Below are 18,819 nucleotides of genomic sequence, written 5' to 3'. Positions count from 1 at the left end.
TGTTCAGTTCATATCTAGGGTTTTTGTCTGAAACAATGTTGAATCTCCCTGACTCTCTTTATCCTGATCCGATACAAGGTGACAACAGTGTTATGTCGAATGGTGGTGCACCTGCTAACAACAATGGTCCCTGTGATGGTGCTAGCAAAGCTATTGATTGGCCTTCTGCTAGTGTAGAGGACTTGGTTGTGTTGCTTCGAGAACCTGAGCATCGCGAAAAGGCCATTTCATCTCTTACTCAGATTAAGGTCCATTATTTTTCTTCATTTATGAAGAATTTTTTTTGTTTTATGTACATTTTTGTTTGTTTTTGTATGTTGTTAGGTGGAAATAAATTGATCTGTAATTGTAAATTCATAAATGATGTTTTTAATACATGATTGGATGCATTTTTTGTGTTTAAGCTTGTTTAACGTGGCTGGTTAGAAATGATTGATGATTAATTATGATTAGAGTTATCATTTATATTTGTGTGTCTTGATTAGAAGTAATTGACAATAGATCTGAGTTTTTAAAGAGTTTAAATTATGCATTCATATGTTGAAATACAAGTTAAATTGTGGCCTTGTCATGATTTTATGATGTCTATGCTCGTCATTTCATTTTCATAAAGTGTGGTTTAATCGACCAGGGATTATGTAAACCAGATATACTCATTCGTTTGATTTCATTCTTTATGTGGTTCATACACAAACATAGATCGATATTTATTTGTAATCAGTCTGATTTATGAAAGTATCTCTTCAATCGGAATGTGCAAATATATATCTTTGTAGGCACCAAATGTCACTTTTACGTGGATTCTTCCGATATTTTGTAGTTTTATATTTTATTTAGAACAATAAGTATGTGCAGAGAAATGATGATCTTGACTCGCCTAAATGACTGTATAGTATCATTTAAGTTTGCTTGTTAGAAGTTTAAAGTGCAGTCCAGCCTGCAGAGTCAAATTATTTACACTCTATGTTCTAATGTCTATTGGGTGATATAGTATATTTCATTTCTAACATGTGATTTATCAATACAGAAACAGGGAAGAATTCAAGATTTGGCCCTCCACATTTGGCGGTCAATCAGTACGGTTTTCTTACTCCTATCGCTATGCACAATGACTTGGGTCTACCAAATGCTTTGCATTGATCAAACTAAATGTATTTATTTTAATAGCTTGCTTAAATTTATATCATGTCATGAATTCTTTTTATTAACTTCTAATTTTGGTTAACATTAACAATAAAAGTTCCCTGTTTTGATTTGAGTTTCTTCCTCACATCTTAATACTGAAGTGGACTACTAAACCAAAATGGCAGTATCTAGGTTCCATTGTTATATTTGATCTTCTCAAGTCCAGTGTCCCCCAGTTATATAGTATTTTTTCAATATTTGGTGATTAATGATCCTTATTCTTTCTTGTCTTTTGAAATGATTATACTTGTTTGTGAATCCCTTGATCCTTGTGTCCGATACTATGACATGCACGTCCCCTCATGGGATAGGGGATTCATCGTGAATCTTAATTTTGATTCTTTCCCCACAATTTGTAATCAAAATTTCTGTTAACCGCCTATTTTCGTAAAATTAAGTATCAGTTTTTGTTAGTAAATACAAACGTATTATGCTAGTGTTCATTTTTGCATAAATTAAAATATTTTACCTGAATTTTGTGTTTTAGATCGATAAGTTATGCATTTGATTAAATTTGCTTATAGTTTGTGGTTTTTTTAACCAGATTGAATATATGTAACATCAAATCTAGAGAAAATCTATATTTCTATATGTCGTGTCCCCCGCACCCGAATTCCCATATTATTATATTTATTTATTAGATTTTTGTCCACGCACCCCAGCACTTCTGCACCGGTATCTTTGCTTGTCAGTTGCCGAAGAAATCTTTCATTGAACTAATGAGAAGATTTGCGGAGATCTCAAATAATTTGGAAATTTGAAATTTTGAAACCCAAAAATCTGGAAAATAGGCATTGTAAGGAAGTTCTGCAACTTTTATGTCACACGTCTTAGAGAAGTCCTACCCTTAAGATCAAGTTGCATCACATCTGAATCAGAACTTGATACAATTTATGAAATCCGCACATGATGGTCATTGGAATCATTTAAATGATTTACTACTTTGTTTGACAAGCTCAGCCTTGTGGTTTGTATTGGCTATTCTATCTATTCAAATAAGAATGTTGTGTTTTACAGTTGGTGATTAATGGAATTATCTTCTTTATTGCAGGAAGTATTATCTATATACAAGTCATTAACACCTGAGAAACTTACTATGAAAGATTCAAGTAAAGTTTGTGATGTACTTGTTTTGTTTGAGGTCATTTCCGCTCCTTTAATTTCCTTTTCTAGTGGTATTAACTTTGTAATGTATTTGCTTTATATGTTCGATTTCCTAATTTTCAAACTTTTTTCTTATCAAATTTATTTTTACTTATCAAATTTATTATCTATATACATCAAATTTATTTTTACTTATGCAGGAGCCATAGCTGGTCCTCTATGTACTTAAAAATTATGTATGCAACTCTAATATCAAAGTGTATTTTCTATTGAATGCAGTGCTTGGCCACTCACCCTCAAACGAAGATGCAGTTCCTTAATGGTATTTTTCTGAACTTTCTGAAAGCTATGTGACTTGTTTCTGCTAATGTATTCAGTATTTACATTAGTCTTCTTCAACATAGTTGGATGTATCCACAGTTATAGCTTCTTCTCACCAAATGATATAAGCTAATTTCATTCTATAACTTTTGCTGATTTCTTGATGTCTGATATTGCTACTTAAAGACCACACAAGATATTGTCGAACTTGACGTGTTTTGATATATAAATGCATTCACTTTTTATTTCAAGCTGGTATGATTTGTTTATGTGAACACCAAAGAAACAGGACACTGAGGTGAAATCAAGGATTCAGTTGAAGTTACAAGTTTGTTACATAAATTCTGGGATGAGGATTTTGCATAACTTATTCAAATATTGTTATTAACTGATTTTAATAGGATAATTAAGGAGCTAGATAAGGTTAATCGTAGACAGACTTGTATTAACTTACTTCTGTCCTTGCAGTTCAGATACATTGTTACTTGTACCCTTTCTTGGAGACTGAAGAAACGAGCAAGCCATTCCAGTACCTAAGGCTAATGAGCTTGGGGGTCATTGGTGGTCTTCTGAAGGAGGTACAATTCCACTCTAAATCAATACATGATACCTTCAATTTTTTATACTTTTAGCCATTTGAATTATTTTCTCATTGCTAGTTGCTACCCGCCCTTTCAAGTTTCAGCTCTGAATTGAATGCAATGTTGAGATGAATTAGCTTAATCAGAACAATAGTTGAAGAAAATGTCCATTATTTCTTACCAGATTGCATATCAATTTGCTTTAATATGATCTGATATGCCTATAAGGTTCTACTCCAAATATCATCCGAATCTTCTCTACTATGCAGGTAGGCGACCCTTCGACAAAGGTTGCTGTTCACTGTTTGCTTGAATCAGGACTCTTCCCTTTGTGTCTAAAATCCATAGAATATGGAAACGAACTTTCACAATCAGTAAGTGTCCATTAAAATTTGAACTCAACATTCTTTCGCTTCCAAGCATTTTTTACTGCAATATATCACCTTACATGTAATGTAAGACAGTACAGAGTATAAAATCTGGTATTAATACATATCAAGTCGACTTGATGAACATCAAATATTTTGGTGTTAGATGAACATTATTACCCAGCCATATATAAATCATAAGGTTTATATTGCATGGCATAGACTTGATCGTCCTAGTAAGAACCTGAGTAAATAATTCTGAAATAATTCCGGTACACCATCAAAATATAAATAGATCGACACCCATAGTTAATTGGCTCTTTAAACTCACTCTGAACACTTGTATATGGCTATAGAGACTGCATCTTGGATAATGTCAAGAATAATGATGCAAGAGCAGGGACTACAGTATTGCTGTGAGCCTGCAAACCGGTTGTGTGCAATCATGAAGGTTTTTAATGACGTAATTGAAAAGATGCAGGATGAACCGTCTACTACAGTTTTGAAGAATATTATTCAATGTTATGTCATACTGTCCGATGATCCAAGGTTAGCCAGCAACCTTTGTAAGCATATCTTCCAAGCTGTTGTGTGTTTCTATTCTTATATCGTTCCTATAGTTATTGTATTATTGATTTAGAACTTGTGTAAAAAATGTGTCTGACCAAGCACCGGATAGCTTGAGAGTGGTTTTATGTCCCTTGGGGCGGTCTGGTTGTTGTACTCAACAAACATAATTTGATGTGATTCGAATGCAGCAGGGGTTGTCTCCTCTTGAGAAGCTTCATTCCGCCAATACTGACGACTGCCCCATATATTGAAGCCCTTCGTGTAAGTCCATCCAGATGATCTCTTATATACATGTAAAAATGTGGACTCTATTGTGGCACAAAACAGCAAATTTCACTAACAAAATCCAAGTTTATAAAAAAAAGTATCTATATTACGCATAAATACTGGAGGCACACAGTATTTGCAATTTTGTATGCCTCAGCAACTTCTATGGGCATCTCTAGTTGCACAACAAAACCGACATCAATACTTCTAGATACACGACTCCTCGTTTTGAATATTACATAATTTTTTACATGAGTTTTTGTGGCGAGGACAGAGTCACAAGTACACACACTAATGTATCTTAAATGTTCTTATCTAATATCTAATTTTCTATACATATTATGCAGGCACGCCCTATAACCTTAAAAAATTTACAAGATTTGTTTCAAAAGCTATCGATGGGAAGCGGGCCAAATGCAGAAGCCGTTGGTGATGTTGCAGGTTCCTCACATCTTGATCGCTAGCTGATATTTGCTAGCTCTTTCCTTTCGTTATACAAGGGAAATTAAGAATTCTCTTATAGATCTCAGAAACCTTTTAATTTTAGCTATGATGTTAACAATATTTTTTGTAGAACAATTATATCTCCAAGTTGCAAAATAATACATGATAAACAATCATAAAATGCCCTATCCAGATTCATGTGGTTAGCTGATGATATTTTGGTGTTTAGTTTTCTCCTTTTACGCATTTTTTTATTTTCTATACTCATCTTCTTGAATTACAGGCATGAACTCATTGAATGTCACTATTGATCAACGCTCTCTGTGAACTCTGATGATTGAGATCTTGAAAAAATATTGTTATGTTCAAAGATTAAAAAGATTAGATATAGTACATAAAATATTATTACCATTAATAAATTTCTTTATGATTTATAAACAATATGTTGAGATTTTCTAAACTAAAACCATCTATTGAGGACTTGAGATGTCAAGAAACAAAAATTCGTTTATTTGCATCAAACTTTGGGTCTCAAGCATGTAAAATAGCAGTTACATTTGAGACATCAAGACGTGTGCATCTTTTCCTACCTATCTGTGTCTTCTATTTTTCCAGTTTGCGCAAATACACTAGAATCTTCATTCACATATTGCTGTGTGCGCATCATCAACCTTATAAAAACAAAATTGGCGGCTAACGAGTAGATGGGAAGAAAAATATCTAGTTTAAATTGTGCAATTTGTTGATATGAACTTCAAGTTTCTACAACTGGAAGCTAAAAAGAAAGACATTGAGCTGTTGATTGTTTATTATGCAGCAGGCTCTGCATAAAATTTTAACTCTGATCATACATACCCGTACAATTGTCTATATGCTGGAAGAAACTATCTGTGTGCTTGGTACTAGACTGAAAACATTGAAAATTGAAGTTAAAATGGCATATATAACAACCAAAAAAATTGCATATTAAACTGTTATAATGCTAAAAATTGCTGCATAAAGTTATTTAATGTATGACATATGTATAATATATTTTACATTATGTTAACATACAGTACATAGGGCAAGAAGTTTTTACAGAGCTGGTAGACAACTGTCTAGCCAACAGTTTAAAAATAACGTAGTTTAGGCATCGGAGTTATCACAAAGTACAAACTATTCTCCCTCCCTCCCTCTCCATGTCTGTGTGTGTCTGTGTGTTTAAATATATAACACTACATTTCGTTTATTTTGGCCGGGACAGGTTAAAGCTATCTTCCCTTTGACATTGTAGGCAAAAGCAAAATGCCACTATTTCTGTCATGAATGAAAATGAGAAGCTCTCAACTGTCTTAGAATATAGCTTGCTTGTCTTATGAAATAAAGTCCTAAACGTGAATTCTCTTTGAAAATAACTCAACATTCCCTGAACCGAAACGGCTATTGTATAACTGCTAGACACCACACAGTTCATACACTATTGTTCTATTTGGTTGAAGGGAATACAAACAATATATTTGTTAACAAACTTCAATACAAAAGAAAGGTTGTAACTTGTAATTGTAAGAGGGAAGAATATAGAAAAAAGACAAGGATGTGCAAACTGTTCATAATGTAACTAGGTAAATATACCCGCCCAGTTCAGAGAAACTATTTAAAAATAAAAATAAAAATAAAAAATATTATTTACAGCAATTTTGTTGAAAATTAAGATTCCTAAAACTAAAAGAGTCGCTAAAAATAATGTTATAAAAATATAACATATAATTGGAGAGTTGATGAGTGTACCTAAAATTTTAAGGAGTTATACACATTAGAAGTGGTACAATGGTACTTTATATTTTAATTTTATACTTTTTTTTGTCAGATGTTCCAATCTGACATCTTTTTTCCAACTAACATTTCTTTATCCTTTCAAACAAAATACTACTTATAATAAGATTATGCATACATCATTTTCATATATATGTTTACTGTTCATTGATCTAAATATAATTTATCAAGCACGTATAATTTAACCTATCTAAATAAATGTTGAATAAATTTAGTACTTAAATTACAATAGACATTTTGCATCATCCAGGTGTAATAAGAGAAGCTAGAACTCCATATATAATCCATATGTGCACATTTTTAGAATTAATTTTGTTTTGCAAATAGCAGATACCAACATGATTGTAGACAAAGAAAAAATTGATCATACTTTAATATTAAAATAATAAAAAATGACTGGATCTGAGCATGTGTTTTGCTAAAAAAAATTATTTAAAATATAAAAATCTTATATTGAAATTGAGATGACTAATATTACTTCCCAGTTTTTTTTAGCATAAAACAATTAATTTGATAATTAGTCAGTCATCCATGTAATTCAATTATCTAGAATATATTGGAACAGCCATGTACGTCAATAACAATGTAGTTATAGATGGGGACTTACATCTCCTCTTTAATGCCCACGCTACAATTTTATATATACTATCACATTAAATCTTGAAAGAAACTCAAAAACATCAAAAAAATATACACCGCATTTCTTTGTCAAAATTATCATCCTCAATGTACACAACCATATCAATCAGCAACTCAAAAACCAATGCACTTAAGGGCTAGATGGATTATTAGATGGATTATTATGAGTACCTACCCGAAAGCAGCATTTCAGACCTAAAAGCTCATACTTTCTGACTTCATCATTTTTTTTCTCGTTATTTTCCAAAATTCTGGTGTCTCATTATCCTTGAGATGCTCGAATGGATAGCAAACCTGTTTAAATTTCTCTAACCCAAAATGAAAGTCCTGCAATAAATCATAAATAATTAGAATATAGGCGTATTTGTAAGGGGTTAGGGAACATAAGACATTGCCTTCTTTGTTGCAACATGTACATAATTTGGGATGTTATGCAGATCCGCTAGAAGAGAAGTGGGTAACACAACTCATTTGTTCTCACTCTTATCCAAATTGAAAATCGAACCTTGTTTCATAGTGGGAGCTTTTGTAAAGCAACAAATTAATGTCAAAGTAAAAGATAATTAATTATGTAAATTTTTGATTTTTTAAAGATTTGGTCATAGGGAAATGGTTGCTAACTTGTAAAAACCTATGATTACAGTGTGAATTTAACCCTACACTTTTGTTACAATTTAATCTCATAAAGTAAACCGGATTAGCAAAAAAGGCTTTGTAAATAAGAGAAAGTCACATACAATGTACACAAGTTCAAACTCTCCATTAGCAGGTAGGAAAACAAATTCACATTAAAAGATTTTCACATTATTCTATAACTTATATGTACATACCTAAATTTTAGTCATTAGAGTAATCACTACGCCATAAGTGCACATAGGCAACCCCTACTATACAGTTGCATAAGGCCCAAATGGTGTTGCATAAGGTAATAGGCAACACCAGAGGGGGGTTGCCAATGTGGAAGTGGTCGTAGACACCTAATGCAATATTTTGTGCAAAACTTGAAAGTAATGTATCAGGTGGATTTTGCAACAGTAAATCACCTATTGGCAACAACAGAAAGTGTTGCATTAGACCTGACAGGATAGTACACTTGGTCCTACGTGGCAACTGACACATCAGATGCCATGTCAGCAACAAGGGGTCCCCAGAGTCACATCAGCATGCCACGTCAGCACGCCACGTCAGCTGGGTCTCATCCTGCCACGTCAGCATGTGGGGGCCCGCAATGTCACGTCAGCAGTGGGGCCCTTTTTCCACATCATATGTGGGGGCCCATATTATTTATGCAACACTATTTTGATGCATATGCAACACTATTTTCATTCAATTGCAACAGTATATACCACATTATGCAACACCATTTTTAAATTGCAACAGTATTACAATCAAATGTAATACAGTGAAAAGCAATATGCAACATCATACTATGGAATATGCAAAACTAGAAAACATAAAAATTTGGCCATAATTTGTCTGTTTTTACATGATACCTGCCATAAGTGGCATCCAACAAAAACAACCATATCAGGAATTCAACAAGTTTTAAACATACAAAAAATACTAAAATACATACGCCCAATTCTAAATTTAAAACACCAAAAGTACATCAAATCTTTCTTCAAATGAACAAAGATACCAAAGAACTAAGTCACTAAGAAGTTGCGCCTTGAGTGCCTTGAATGACTGTAGTACCGTTTTCCTCTTGATCACTGGAAACCGTGATACATCTTCGAATAAAAACCTTTTAAAAATAGACCCTAAGGCGATGTTGATGCAAGGAAGCTAAATGGAGCTTTAGCCTAGAAAATAAAAATGAATAGAATAAGAATAACAAGATTTGGGCCTTAAACTTAAGTAATGAAAGCAGTTGGACTTAACAGGTCAATCACTCAATATTATGGTATTGATTTGGGCCTTAAACTTTCCATTATTAATTTACTACTTATTTAACACAACACAATTAAACCCAACCAATAAAGTCAATAATTTCATTTTTAGAATTTATTACGAGCTATGGGCTGTAAATACATGCATCAAAAAATGTACTTCTGCCTAGGAACAGATTGAGCATTTGCCCCAAAAAGACGCAAAACAGATAGTGTACAAAGCGTAAAAGATTTATGATTTATCTGCCAAGAGAGACTAAAACAAAGAGCTAAATACAACCATAAAAGCAACTGGACTCAAAAGGTAATTTTTTTTGGAGTCAATATAGGCCCCGACATTTCCTTTAACGAAATTACTTGAAACAACTTGCAACTAGACCAAAAAAAATTCATTCTAAGTTTATATTTAACAAATCGATAATGTGCTATATAGTCTACATAGACATGCATAAAAAATGTACTTCCAGCCAAGGTTACAGAGAAGCATGTCCCCAAAAAGACGAGAAGTAGATGAAGTAAACTTACAATCCAAGGTTGCTTTGAGGATCTGTAGGGCATCCTCTCCTTGATTACTTTTTCCAATCTCAGTGGTGCGAGGGGAACTAAATCAGCAATTTCCTTTAAAGTAGCATGCACACGACAAAGAATTTGCTCTTTTTTTGCAAGACCACGTGGCTACTGTAATAGCCTAAGGAAAGATAAAGGCGGCACAAAATTTCTTACAAGCATATTCAAGCATAGATGGAGGTATTTTCCGCTCACTGCAGCCTACAATGTAGTAAAAGAAAAACTAATCCTTGATAAGAACAAGCAATGATAATCATTATTGTATAGTGAGTAGCATTACATATCAAAGCAACAACCAACTCAACCAATACATCCATCACATCTGGACTATAGTTCCACAAGCTCATGCCACTTATCTGAAGGTAACAAACTTTCTTTAACAACCAAAAAACTAAAATCCGAAAAAAATAATGGAAAAAGAAATGAGCAAAAATATTAATGCACTATTACTTACAGAAGAAAGAAGCATTTTGTGGTGATCAGAATCTATGTAAGAAACTGCTCCAGACAGGGCTTTCAAACTTGTCTTTTAAATTATAAAACAACATTAGGTAAGCCTTTACAGAAGTAATAAGAGGACATAAAGTTTACACATTTTAGTGCATATACTTTACAAAAACACTCAACCTACCACAAGCATGGCCACTTCATCTGGTGCTAGGCGTTCAGTATGGTGCGGACGATCAACTCGTGATAACTGTCAGGTTGACCCTGAAAACTTATAAATCACTATTAATCAACCATAAGATTGATCTTCAAACTGATAATCAATGTCAAATGATTAGAATTTATAACATATAAAAATCCATTATCTACTTAAATGTTTGAAACTGCAAACAAGCCTGTATGATGATTTTCTCTCCATAGTTCTGCTTAACAGTAGACATAAACTCCGCCAGAAGCTCGGCAAATTCCTTGATGCAGGTGAATGCATACAAAATTAGTTTTTAGTTGTAGACCGCAAGTAATTATATCTATGAATTACAGAAAGGAAGATAAAAAGTACCTGCCCAGTTGCCCTCTTTTGTTTGAGCCCAATAATGAACTCATCATCCAGCAAATTTTGGTTATTTGTGCCGACGTCGATGGTAATAGGTAAGCACTGCAAATACAACACAAATATACAGTTTAGAATAAGAATTAACAATAATGTCATAGTATAGATAGGAAGCTTCATGTAACCCAGGTTTCCTTGTTATCTAATTGAATAGAACCATAAAAAGTGGTTAAGGGACAGCACGGATATACTCTACATTCCCATGTCGCTAGTAGTAACATCCATAACATACCACCACAGTCTGGTAGCCACAATCAAATAAAAGACCCTAGAACTTATATTCAGTGTTTCTAAATAATGATTACTGGGATTGATTTTGGTGACCCCATTGCTCATGACCGACTTCGCTTCTATTATATACTCAGTGTTTCACATTTATGCTCATTCTGTGTTAATTACTTTCTATATTTTTGCTAAATACTTCATCCTATTATGTTTTCTTGCTTGCTTCTAAAAATCTGAGGTGCTTAACTCTTCGTTACTTATTATGCTACATACTAAGCAATAAATCTGAGTGACTATGTACTGCTAACTATATTTTATTTGGTAAAAAATTAAGTCCTCATTTATAAGAATATCAAGATCCAATTCAACAGAATGAATAATTATTCTATGTTTAATTTGTCAGCATAACTCAAGCAAGGGCAAAGCTTATGCACATTTACTTTATAAAGCAATTGATGAAATAGTTCTAATATCCACTTAAGGACACACACAATTAACTATTTTTCTTAGTGCAAGACCCTCCTATTGTATTCAGTTTTTTATAATGATTGTTATTGGATGAAGAAAAAACTACTTAAAGAATATATTATCTCAGCTCAAAAACTAGTTAAAGAATTTATGAATAACTGGTGTCACTAAAATTTCTGAAGTGTTCGGGTAATACATGCACTAGAAGGAAGAACATGTTACCTTGATCCGTTCATATTCTCTGACTGCACAGGTTTTAGCTTCCTCTGTTACTCTTACAGTTTCTTTCAACTCATCTATTTTGTGAATTCTAGACCTGTCACCACAAAAATTCTTTGATGAAGCAGCTTCAAGATTTTCAATCCTTACATTCAAGGAGGCCAGTTCGGATAAAAGAGTTTGCACCGTCAACAAAGCATTCGCGCGGTCAGAAAATGCATTGTTAATTGCCAACATCACCCCAAGATAGTCATGAAGCTTATCCTGCAGTATAAGAATAGAGCATCTGTAAATATCTAGCACTTCGAGTGGAACAAGATGCTTGAAAAGATAAAGGATCATGATTAAAGTTAGCAATTCAAGTCTGGGAAAGTACAACAATCCAGTAACTTACCAGATGCTTGACAGTTTGTGCATTCAACTCCCGATAGAGTCTGTTAGCTTTGACATTAGCAGTAGCTGAAAGAGATATGTCCTAAGTCCATTCATGTATGAGGATTTAGGAATAACTTTTATGTAATATGTTTTGATTTCATTGATATTAATAAAAGGCTTGTTTTGTTTTTATTGTGGGCTCTATCTATTTAAATGTTTAAATAAGATATACCACAGTTTAGAGTAAAGCTTTTTATGGATTGTGATGAGATCATAATAATGAGACCTAAAAGATGATAACTCTAAACTTAAATAGTTCCTGGTCGTAGAATTATAACTGGTAATTAATAATCCGCAAAGATGCGGTACATACTATGCTTGCTTCATTATGAAGGATGTCTGTTCTCATAGACATTTGTTGGTGACACTATAGCTAGTATGTAGGTGTTTATTATAGAATAAGTTCATTGAACATGACTCACACAGCTGAACAACTAATGGAGTTCACTCACGTGTCAGCAGTTGTTCACATAGTGATAGTTGTACAAGTATCCTTAGAGTTGAGGTCATCATAGTCATCTTGTGTACACTGAACTATGCTTTGGTTTAGTTCTTAGTCTCAAGGGACAATTATAAGGGCTCTACTGGGTATAGGAATTTGTACACGAAGATAGGGTATGATCAATAAAGGATCTTCCCCTTCCAGTGTAGGAAGAGAATGTTCAATGCTGATCCACTTATGTTAATCCAGGAATCTCTGGCCAGAGTGAATGAAATTAGAAAGGAGTTTCTAATTTACATTAAATAGAACTAAGCATAGTGAATGGGAAAGCAAGTGATTAAATAAGATAGGCTTGACACAAGTTTTATGCCTTGTATTTAATCGTGATATTGCAGGGTAGAAGGAATTAATTGTACGGTAACTACTCCGGATAGTCGCGATATGCTGAGAAGTATCCCTCACGATGTAGAATAAATATGATTAATTTATTAATCATATTTAATGAATTAGAGAATCTATATAAATAATGATAAAATAATTTTATTATTATTTATTTCTACTACCGCTTAATATTGAACCTATAGGGTCACACCATAAAAGATAATGATTTAATGGTGGAGGAATTAATTAATAATGGCTGATAATTATTTATTTATGAAATAAATAATTAATTGGCAAATTTAATAATTGATTAAATAAGATTTAATTAATTATAAATTAATTAAGAAAAGATTCTTAATATTATTAATTAAGAATTTAATTTTTGGAAATTAAATCAAGTGAGAGAATTATTTCTAAAGAATTTAGAAAAAGGATTAATAATTAAAAGGTGTTTTAATTATTAGTGAGAATAATAAAGGGTTAATAATAATAATATTTTATGGAAAAAATTTCAGCTGAAAATTTTGCCTATAAATATACTATTATAAACCCTATTTTTGCCTTAACCAAAAAGATTGACAAAACCCTAATTCTCTCCATCTCCTCCTCCTTCATTACATCGTTTTCTTGGTGGATACCGGTGGAGTGCTTCATACTTGAGGAGCATCTGCTAAGGTTCTCCGTTCATCATTTTTGGATCGCTATTAAAGACCTCCATCTTTCCATTAACGTTAAGCTTCTCAAGTCTGCAGATTGGTAAACATACTGAACTACGAATTAAATATTATTTTTTCGCATGGATCCTGCGGAGGGTTTCGGTTCTTTTTAAGAGTAAATTTACGTTTTTGCTGCGTTTATGTGCTAAAAACCCTTCAGTAGCCACATTTTTCATGTCTGCAGATCTCACTTTTTGAGAGTTGAACATTGCCTCATCCGCCTCAAACTTCGTTAGCTTGACAAAAGCCAACCCCAGTTGCCCCATCGTCTCCCCAATTTCTTGCTGAGCTTTAATTTCATGTCAATAGCATACGTCCCATTTCATTATACATATTATTAGTACCTAAATCAACTACATGACAGTAATAAATATTACAAATTTACATATAACACCGAGGCAAATATCGATATTTCCTTTATTGTATGGAGCTAGGAAATTGATTAACATACATTTAAGCTTAATCAAGTCTGAGATGTCGCAACTCAAAATGGTCTCGCTAGATCAGCATTTTCAGACAAATATCAATACATATTTGAATCGAGAAACATTAGTAATTATATAAACTGACAAACATAGCACTCAAAATTTATAATTTACATCAAAAGAGTTCAATAGACCTGCTGAGAAGCAATACCAATCTGATTCTCGAAATCCTGCAACTTACCCTTCCTCTTGAAAAATTCCTTATCTTCCTCCACAACCGGTGGCTTAACCGCACCCCAATCATTCGTAATCGACTGCTTCAACTCCTTAAAAATCCTCAACAAATCCCTCCCTCCATTCGCAGGCAACGCAACCTCATTCACATCCAATGCACTCCCTTGCAAACTCTCCCTCCCAAACAACTGCCAAGGCAACTTCACCGCCCCATCCAACATTCTCGACGCCACATCCGTGGTCCTCACCAACGGCAACTTCCCATTCGACACGTCTTGCTCCTTCTGAGGATCCGAAACCGTGATTCGCACATACTTCGCTCCGGAATGTGAAGTCGAAGTTGTGAACAAATCATGACCGTTGACTCCACTTCCTCCGTTGCTATCTTCTCCATCGAATGATCGAAATATTGCTTCAGCATACGAAGGCGGTTCGAGAAACGTGTTGTACGGATTAGGTTGTTGATTTCTCGATTGTTTCTACACATCTCGGATCGATATGTGTAGGAGAATATAATAAGAAGGTGAGCGGAGGAGAGGATGGTGGAGGTGAGAAGGGGTCTGAAGATCTGAGTGAAGAGAGGGGTTGAAAGACGAGGCGGCCACTGCTAATGATTTATGTTTGTTAGGGTTTTATATAAAAATGATAAATTTTTAGGGCTTGTCTGTTAACGGGCTGGGTCTTGACTTAATTAAGTCTTTACAATCATAATTTCTTAATTATTTTGATAAATATCTTGTTGCTTTTCTGTAAATTATTTTAATATTATTTTAATTTTCGAGTATCAGCTCAGATTTAGAGAGAAAGAGTGAATTTTTGTTAAGGGGGAAATAACCACCCAATTTTTTGGCCTGGGAAAGTGTGCCGCTCTGTGTCTCAACATCATTTAATTATTTTTTTAGTTTTTTATTAAATATTTACAATTTTAAATATTATAAGAAAATTGTATAACTAATGTAAAATATATGTCAAAATAACACGACAATGATAAAATTAATCGGAACAATTATTTGTATAATTGAATTTTCGAAGAAGAATTTAAAAAAAAAATAGAAATCATTCGGGACAAGAATCTACATGGAACCCGTGTTGACCGTAATTTGACTATTATAAAAACACATAATACAAAATCTAATTTTTTAAAAAAAAATTACACAACTTAAAAATTAGTAGGTAATATCATCCGTATGGTTGGATCGTTGAACAAGAATTTTAAAAAAATAGAATCACCACTCGGGACAAGACTTGGTTATAGGAACTCGTGTTGACCGTAATTTGACTATTATAAAAACACACGCTATAAAATCTAAATTTTAAAAAAAAAATTACACATTTTTAAAATAAGTAGGTATCATCATCCATACGGTTGGATCGTTGAACAAGTATTTTAAAGAAATAGAATAATCACTCGGGACAATACTAGGTAACAGCAACCCGTGTTGACCGTAATTTGACTATTAAAAAAGCACGTGATATAAAATCTAAATTTTTTTAAAAAAAATTAAACATCTCTAAAATTAGAAGGTAACATCATCTATACGGTTGGATCATTGAACAAGAATTTCAAGAAAATAGAATCACCACTCGGGACAAGTTTTGGTTATAAGCAAATACAACGCCTGAAGTGCCACATCAGCAAGTGGGCCCCACTGTGTGCCACGTCAGCATGCCACGTCAGCATTTTGGGCCCCCATGTGGGTCACACTAATCCCATGTCAGCATTCCACGTCACCAATGGGCCCCATATATGGGGCCCAAAATGCTGACGTGGCATGACACGTTAACATGCCACGTTAGCACCCGTGGGTCCCCAGCACGCCACCTCAGATTTATTTTCCAGGTCAGCATTTATTAAATAAAAAAAATATCTAATACAACGCTATGACCTCTACTGTTGCATGCTGCACAACACTAACAGTTATTAGCAATGGTAGCTTCAATGTAATGAAACGCTTTCACCGTTATGTTGCAATAAACTGAAAATTTTGTAGATAATGCAACGCTTTTTGTGCAACGCTGGATAAAAATCGTTGCCTATGTGCACTTATGGCGTAGTGAATGTTCATGACCGATAAGATGATGATGCCTAAAACTTTTTTACCTATGGGAGGATTAGCTAAGAATGCGATCGTTATCCAACCTGAAGCTTGATAAATAGACCCTACTTTAATAATCACTTTGTACTTTATATATTTTGTAACTCTGATCCAAGATATAAATCAATCACCTGGTTCCTAGCGTGCAAAAGACTCAGAAAAGCTCATCTTAGTTAAAATTATGTACATGCCTTCAGGAGAACATATTGTAAAGGCTAAAATCTAAATTCCATGAAAAGAGAAGATGAAAGGAGAAAAAATACGACAAATATAAAAGTAATAGGAAGAAATAAAGGGAGAAAATCATTAATCCTTGAGATGGATGGCATGAGAGATATGTTCACCTCCACTTGAAACTCAAAAAAGCTCATCGTTCATTAATGTTGTAGATCCATGAGAGCACACCTTACACAAGAGATAACAATCCAAAAAAATTAAAGATTATGATACGATAATTGGTGGAATAATATCAAAAATTGCACATGAACTACAACTTTAAGTCTCTCGTTCATTAATGTTTATAACGGGTTTTCAAAAAGTAAAAAAGGCACTGAAGTGGAATATCGATGACAGATCCTTCCCCGTTATGCAAGCACTTTAAATACCTGTTAATAAACCAGGTAAAATTGAATTCCTGAAGAAAAAATAGTTACTGAAACTTCAAGAACTAATATGGCCAAATAATAAAATTATCAACATTGTTCTAGAACACAATTAAGGGATGTCAATGAGGCTGAAAAGAAATAGCTATTTCAGCAAGATTATCAAGCTGTCTTAGACTCTGTTTCTTTTAAAGCTGAGGCATTTACTCAGCATATTCCAGCTTATCAAGTTCTAGCTGAACAGGACAATGTGGCTTCTGAGAGAATTCTCAACTTGGTGCACACAACTGCTTCTATGCAAAGGGCCAAGGATGTAATCACTATCATGCCCTTCACAGCTGGTGATGAATTTGACTATCTAGCTGGTGGTTCTGAGGAGTTTGGGGATGAAGATGATGATGAAGAAGATTTCATGCACACAGGGGGAGAAGCAGGCCATAGCTCAAGTACAAACACTCCATCTTGGATGTTTAGCAAAGACTGTGATGAGCACCATTTCAAATCAACTCTCTTTCACATCATTCAACAAACTCAGACAGCTCTTCAAGCCACTACAAATTCCAACACCAAGAGACTTTTTCATTTATTTTCTTTTCTTCTATTTTTGTTAGTAATCTACTGAAATGTCCCTACTTCCGTTAAAGTTAACGGTTATCTTGGATGGAAAGTCATTAACGGGGTGCAAATAGAAGAGAAATTAATTTTATGGGGTGCAAGTTGACAGAGAAAATAATGTAGACTGAAATCGCTAAAATAAAAATAAAAGTGGATTACGAACTGCCAATTACTAAAATAAAAAGAACTTATTATTGAATAACACACAAGTCAAAGATTTGTTAGATGATTTGTTGCCATTTCTTTCTGATTCTACTAAGAATACTATGCAAAATCTCACCAATCACCACAGATTCTACAGTAGTTTCTACTCCAAACTCTGTCATTTCCACTATCTCGATGAATATTGTTCATCCGTTGACCAGTGATTGTATATCGACGGATGTGCTTAACAGCAATTATCCATTGACACATTCAACTACTACTTCGAGGGATGTTTCTCATCCGTTGACAATCACTGCACAAATTGAAATCTCAACTGTTGTCACAAGTGCAGATGATTTAGTAGTTGTACAATCACTCTTAGGATTGAGGAAAGGGAGTGAACATAGTGAGAGGCTGAATTGCTCTCAGGCAAAAGGAGAGGAAAAGAGTGAAAATATGCAAGGTATTTCTTCTAGTTGGCAAAAGTGAGTGAGTGGAGTCCCACCTTAGTAGGTGAAGGTGAGGGTGTGAGGGTGGGAAGCCAAGGGGAGCCCTTGATGTAAGAAAAGAGAGATTATGATAGAAAAGCAGGTACAGAAGAATGGGAAGATCCCATTGTTAGTGATTTAAGGGATGTCAATGAGGCTGAAAAGAAATAGCTATTTCAGCAAGATTATCAAGATGTCTTAGACTCTGTTTCTTTTAAAGCTGAGGCATTTACTCACCATGTTCCAGCTTATCAAGTTCTAGCTGAACAGGACAATGTGGCTTCTGAGAGAATTCTCAACTTCGTGCACACAACTGCTTCTATGCAAAGGGCCAATGATGCAATCACTACCATGCCCTTCACAGTTGGTGATGAATTTGACTATCCAGCTCAGCTGGTGGTTCGGAGGAGTTTGGGGATGAAGATGATGATGAATAAGATTTCATGCACACAGGGGGAGAAGCAGGCCATAGCTCAAGTACAAACACTCCATCTTGGATGTTTAGCAAAGACTGTGATGAGCACC

General features: G+C 34.0%; 2 protein-coding genes across 2 annotated transcripts; one reads left to right on the top strand and one right to left on the bottom strand.

The window, feature by feature from the left end:
• The first annotated feature begins 35 nt into the window (after positions 1 to 35).
• Positions 36 to 4,860, top strand: LOC141720286 (cell differentiation protein rcd1-like). The gene is made up of 8 exons (XM_074522631.1): positions 36 to 248; positions 2,237 to 2,326; positions 2,569 to 2,611; positions 3,079 to 3,188; positions 3,461 to 3,565; positions 4,011 to 4,108; positions 4,318 to 4,390; positions 4,744 to 4,860. Exons 1-8 carry the CDS (start codon positions 36 to 38, stop codon positions 4,858 to 4,860), a joined length of 849 nt encoding a protein of 282 aa, XP_074378732.1.
• A 4,467-nt stretch (positions 4,861 to 9,327) lies between these two features.
• On the bottom strand, positions 9,328 to 16,816 carry LOC141720285 (sorting nexin 2A-like). Its single transcript, XM_074522630.1, has 13 exons — positions 16,790 to 16,816; positions 14,306 to 14,828; positions 13,858 to 13,991; positions 12,574 to 12,577; positions 12,111 to 12,175; positions 11,720 to 11,980; positions 10,754 to 10,849; positions 10,379 to 10,444; positions 10,202 to 10,273; positions 10,044 to 10,103; positions 9,904 to 9,948; positions 9,706 to 9,798; positions 9,328 to 9,423 (listed from the first exon to the last, which is right to left on the bottom strand). The coding sequence occupies exons 1-13, from the start codon at positions 16,814 to 16,816 to the stop codon at positions 9,328 to 9,330; spliced, it is 1,542 nt and encodes a 513-aa protein (XP_074378731.1).
• Positions 16,817 to 18,819: the final 2,003 nt, after the last annotated feature.

Source organism: Apium graveolens, chromosome 4, assembly GCF_009905375.1.
Source record: "Apium graveolens cultivar Ventura chromosome 4, ASM990537v1, whole genome shotgun sequence".
NCBI classification, from domain to species: domain Eukaryota; kingdom Viridiplantae; phylum Streptophyta; class Magnoliopsida; order Apiales; family Apiaceae; genus Apium; species Apium graveolens.
This window is presented reverse-complemented; position numbering and strand designations above follow the sequence as displayed.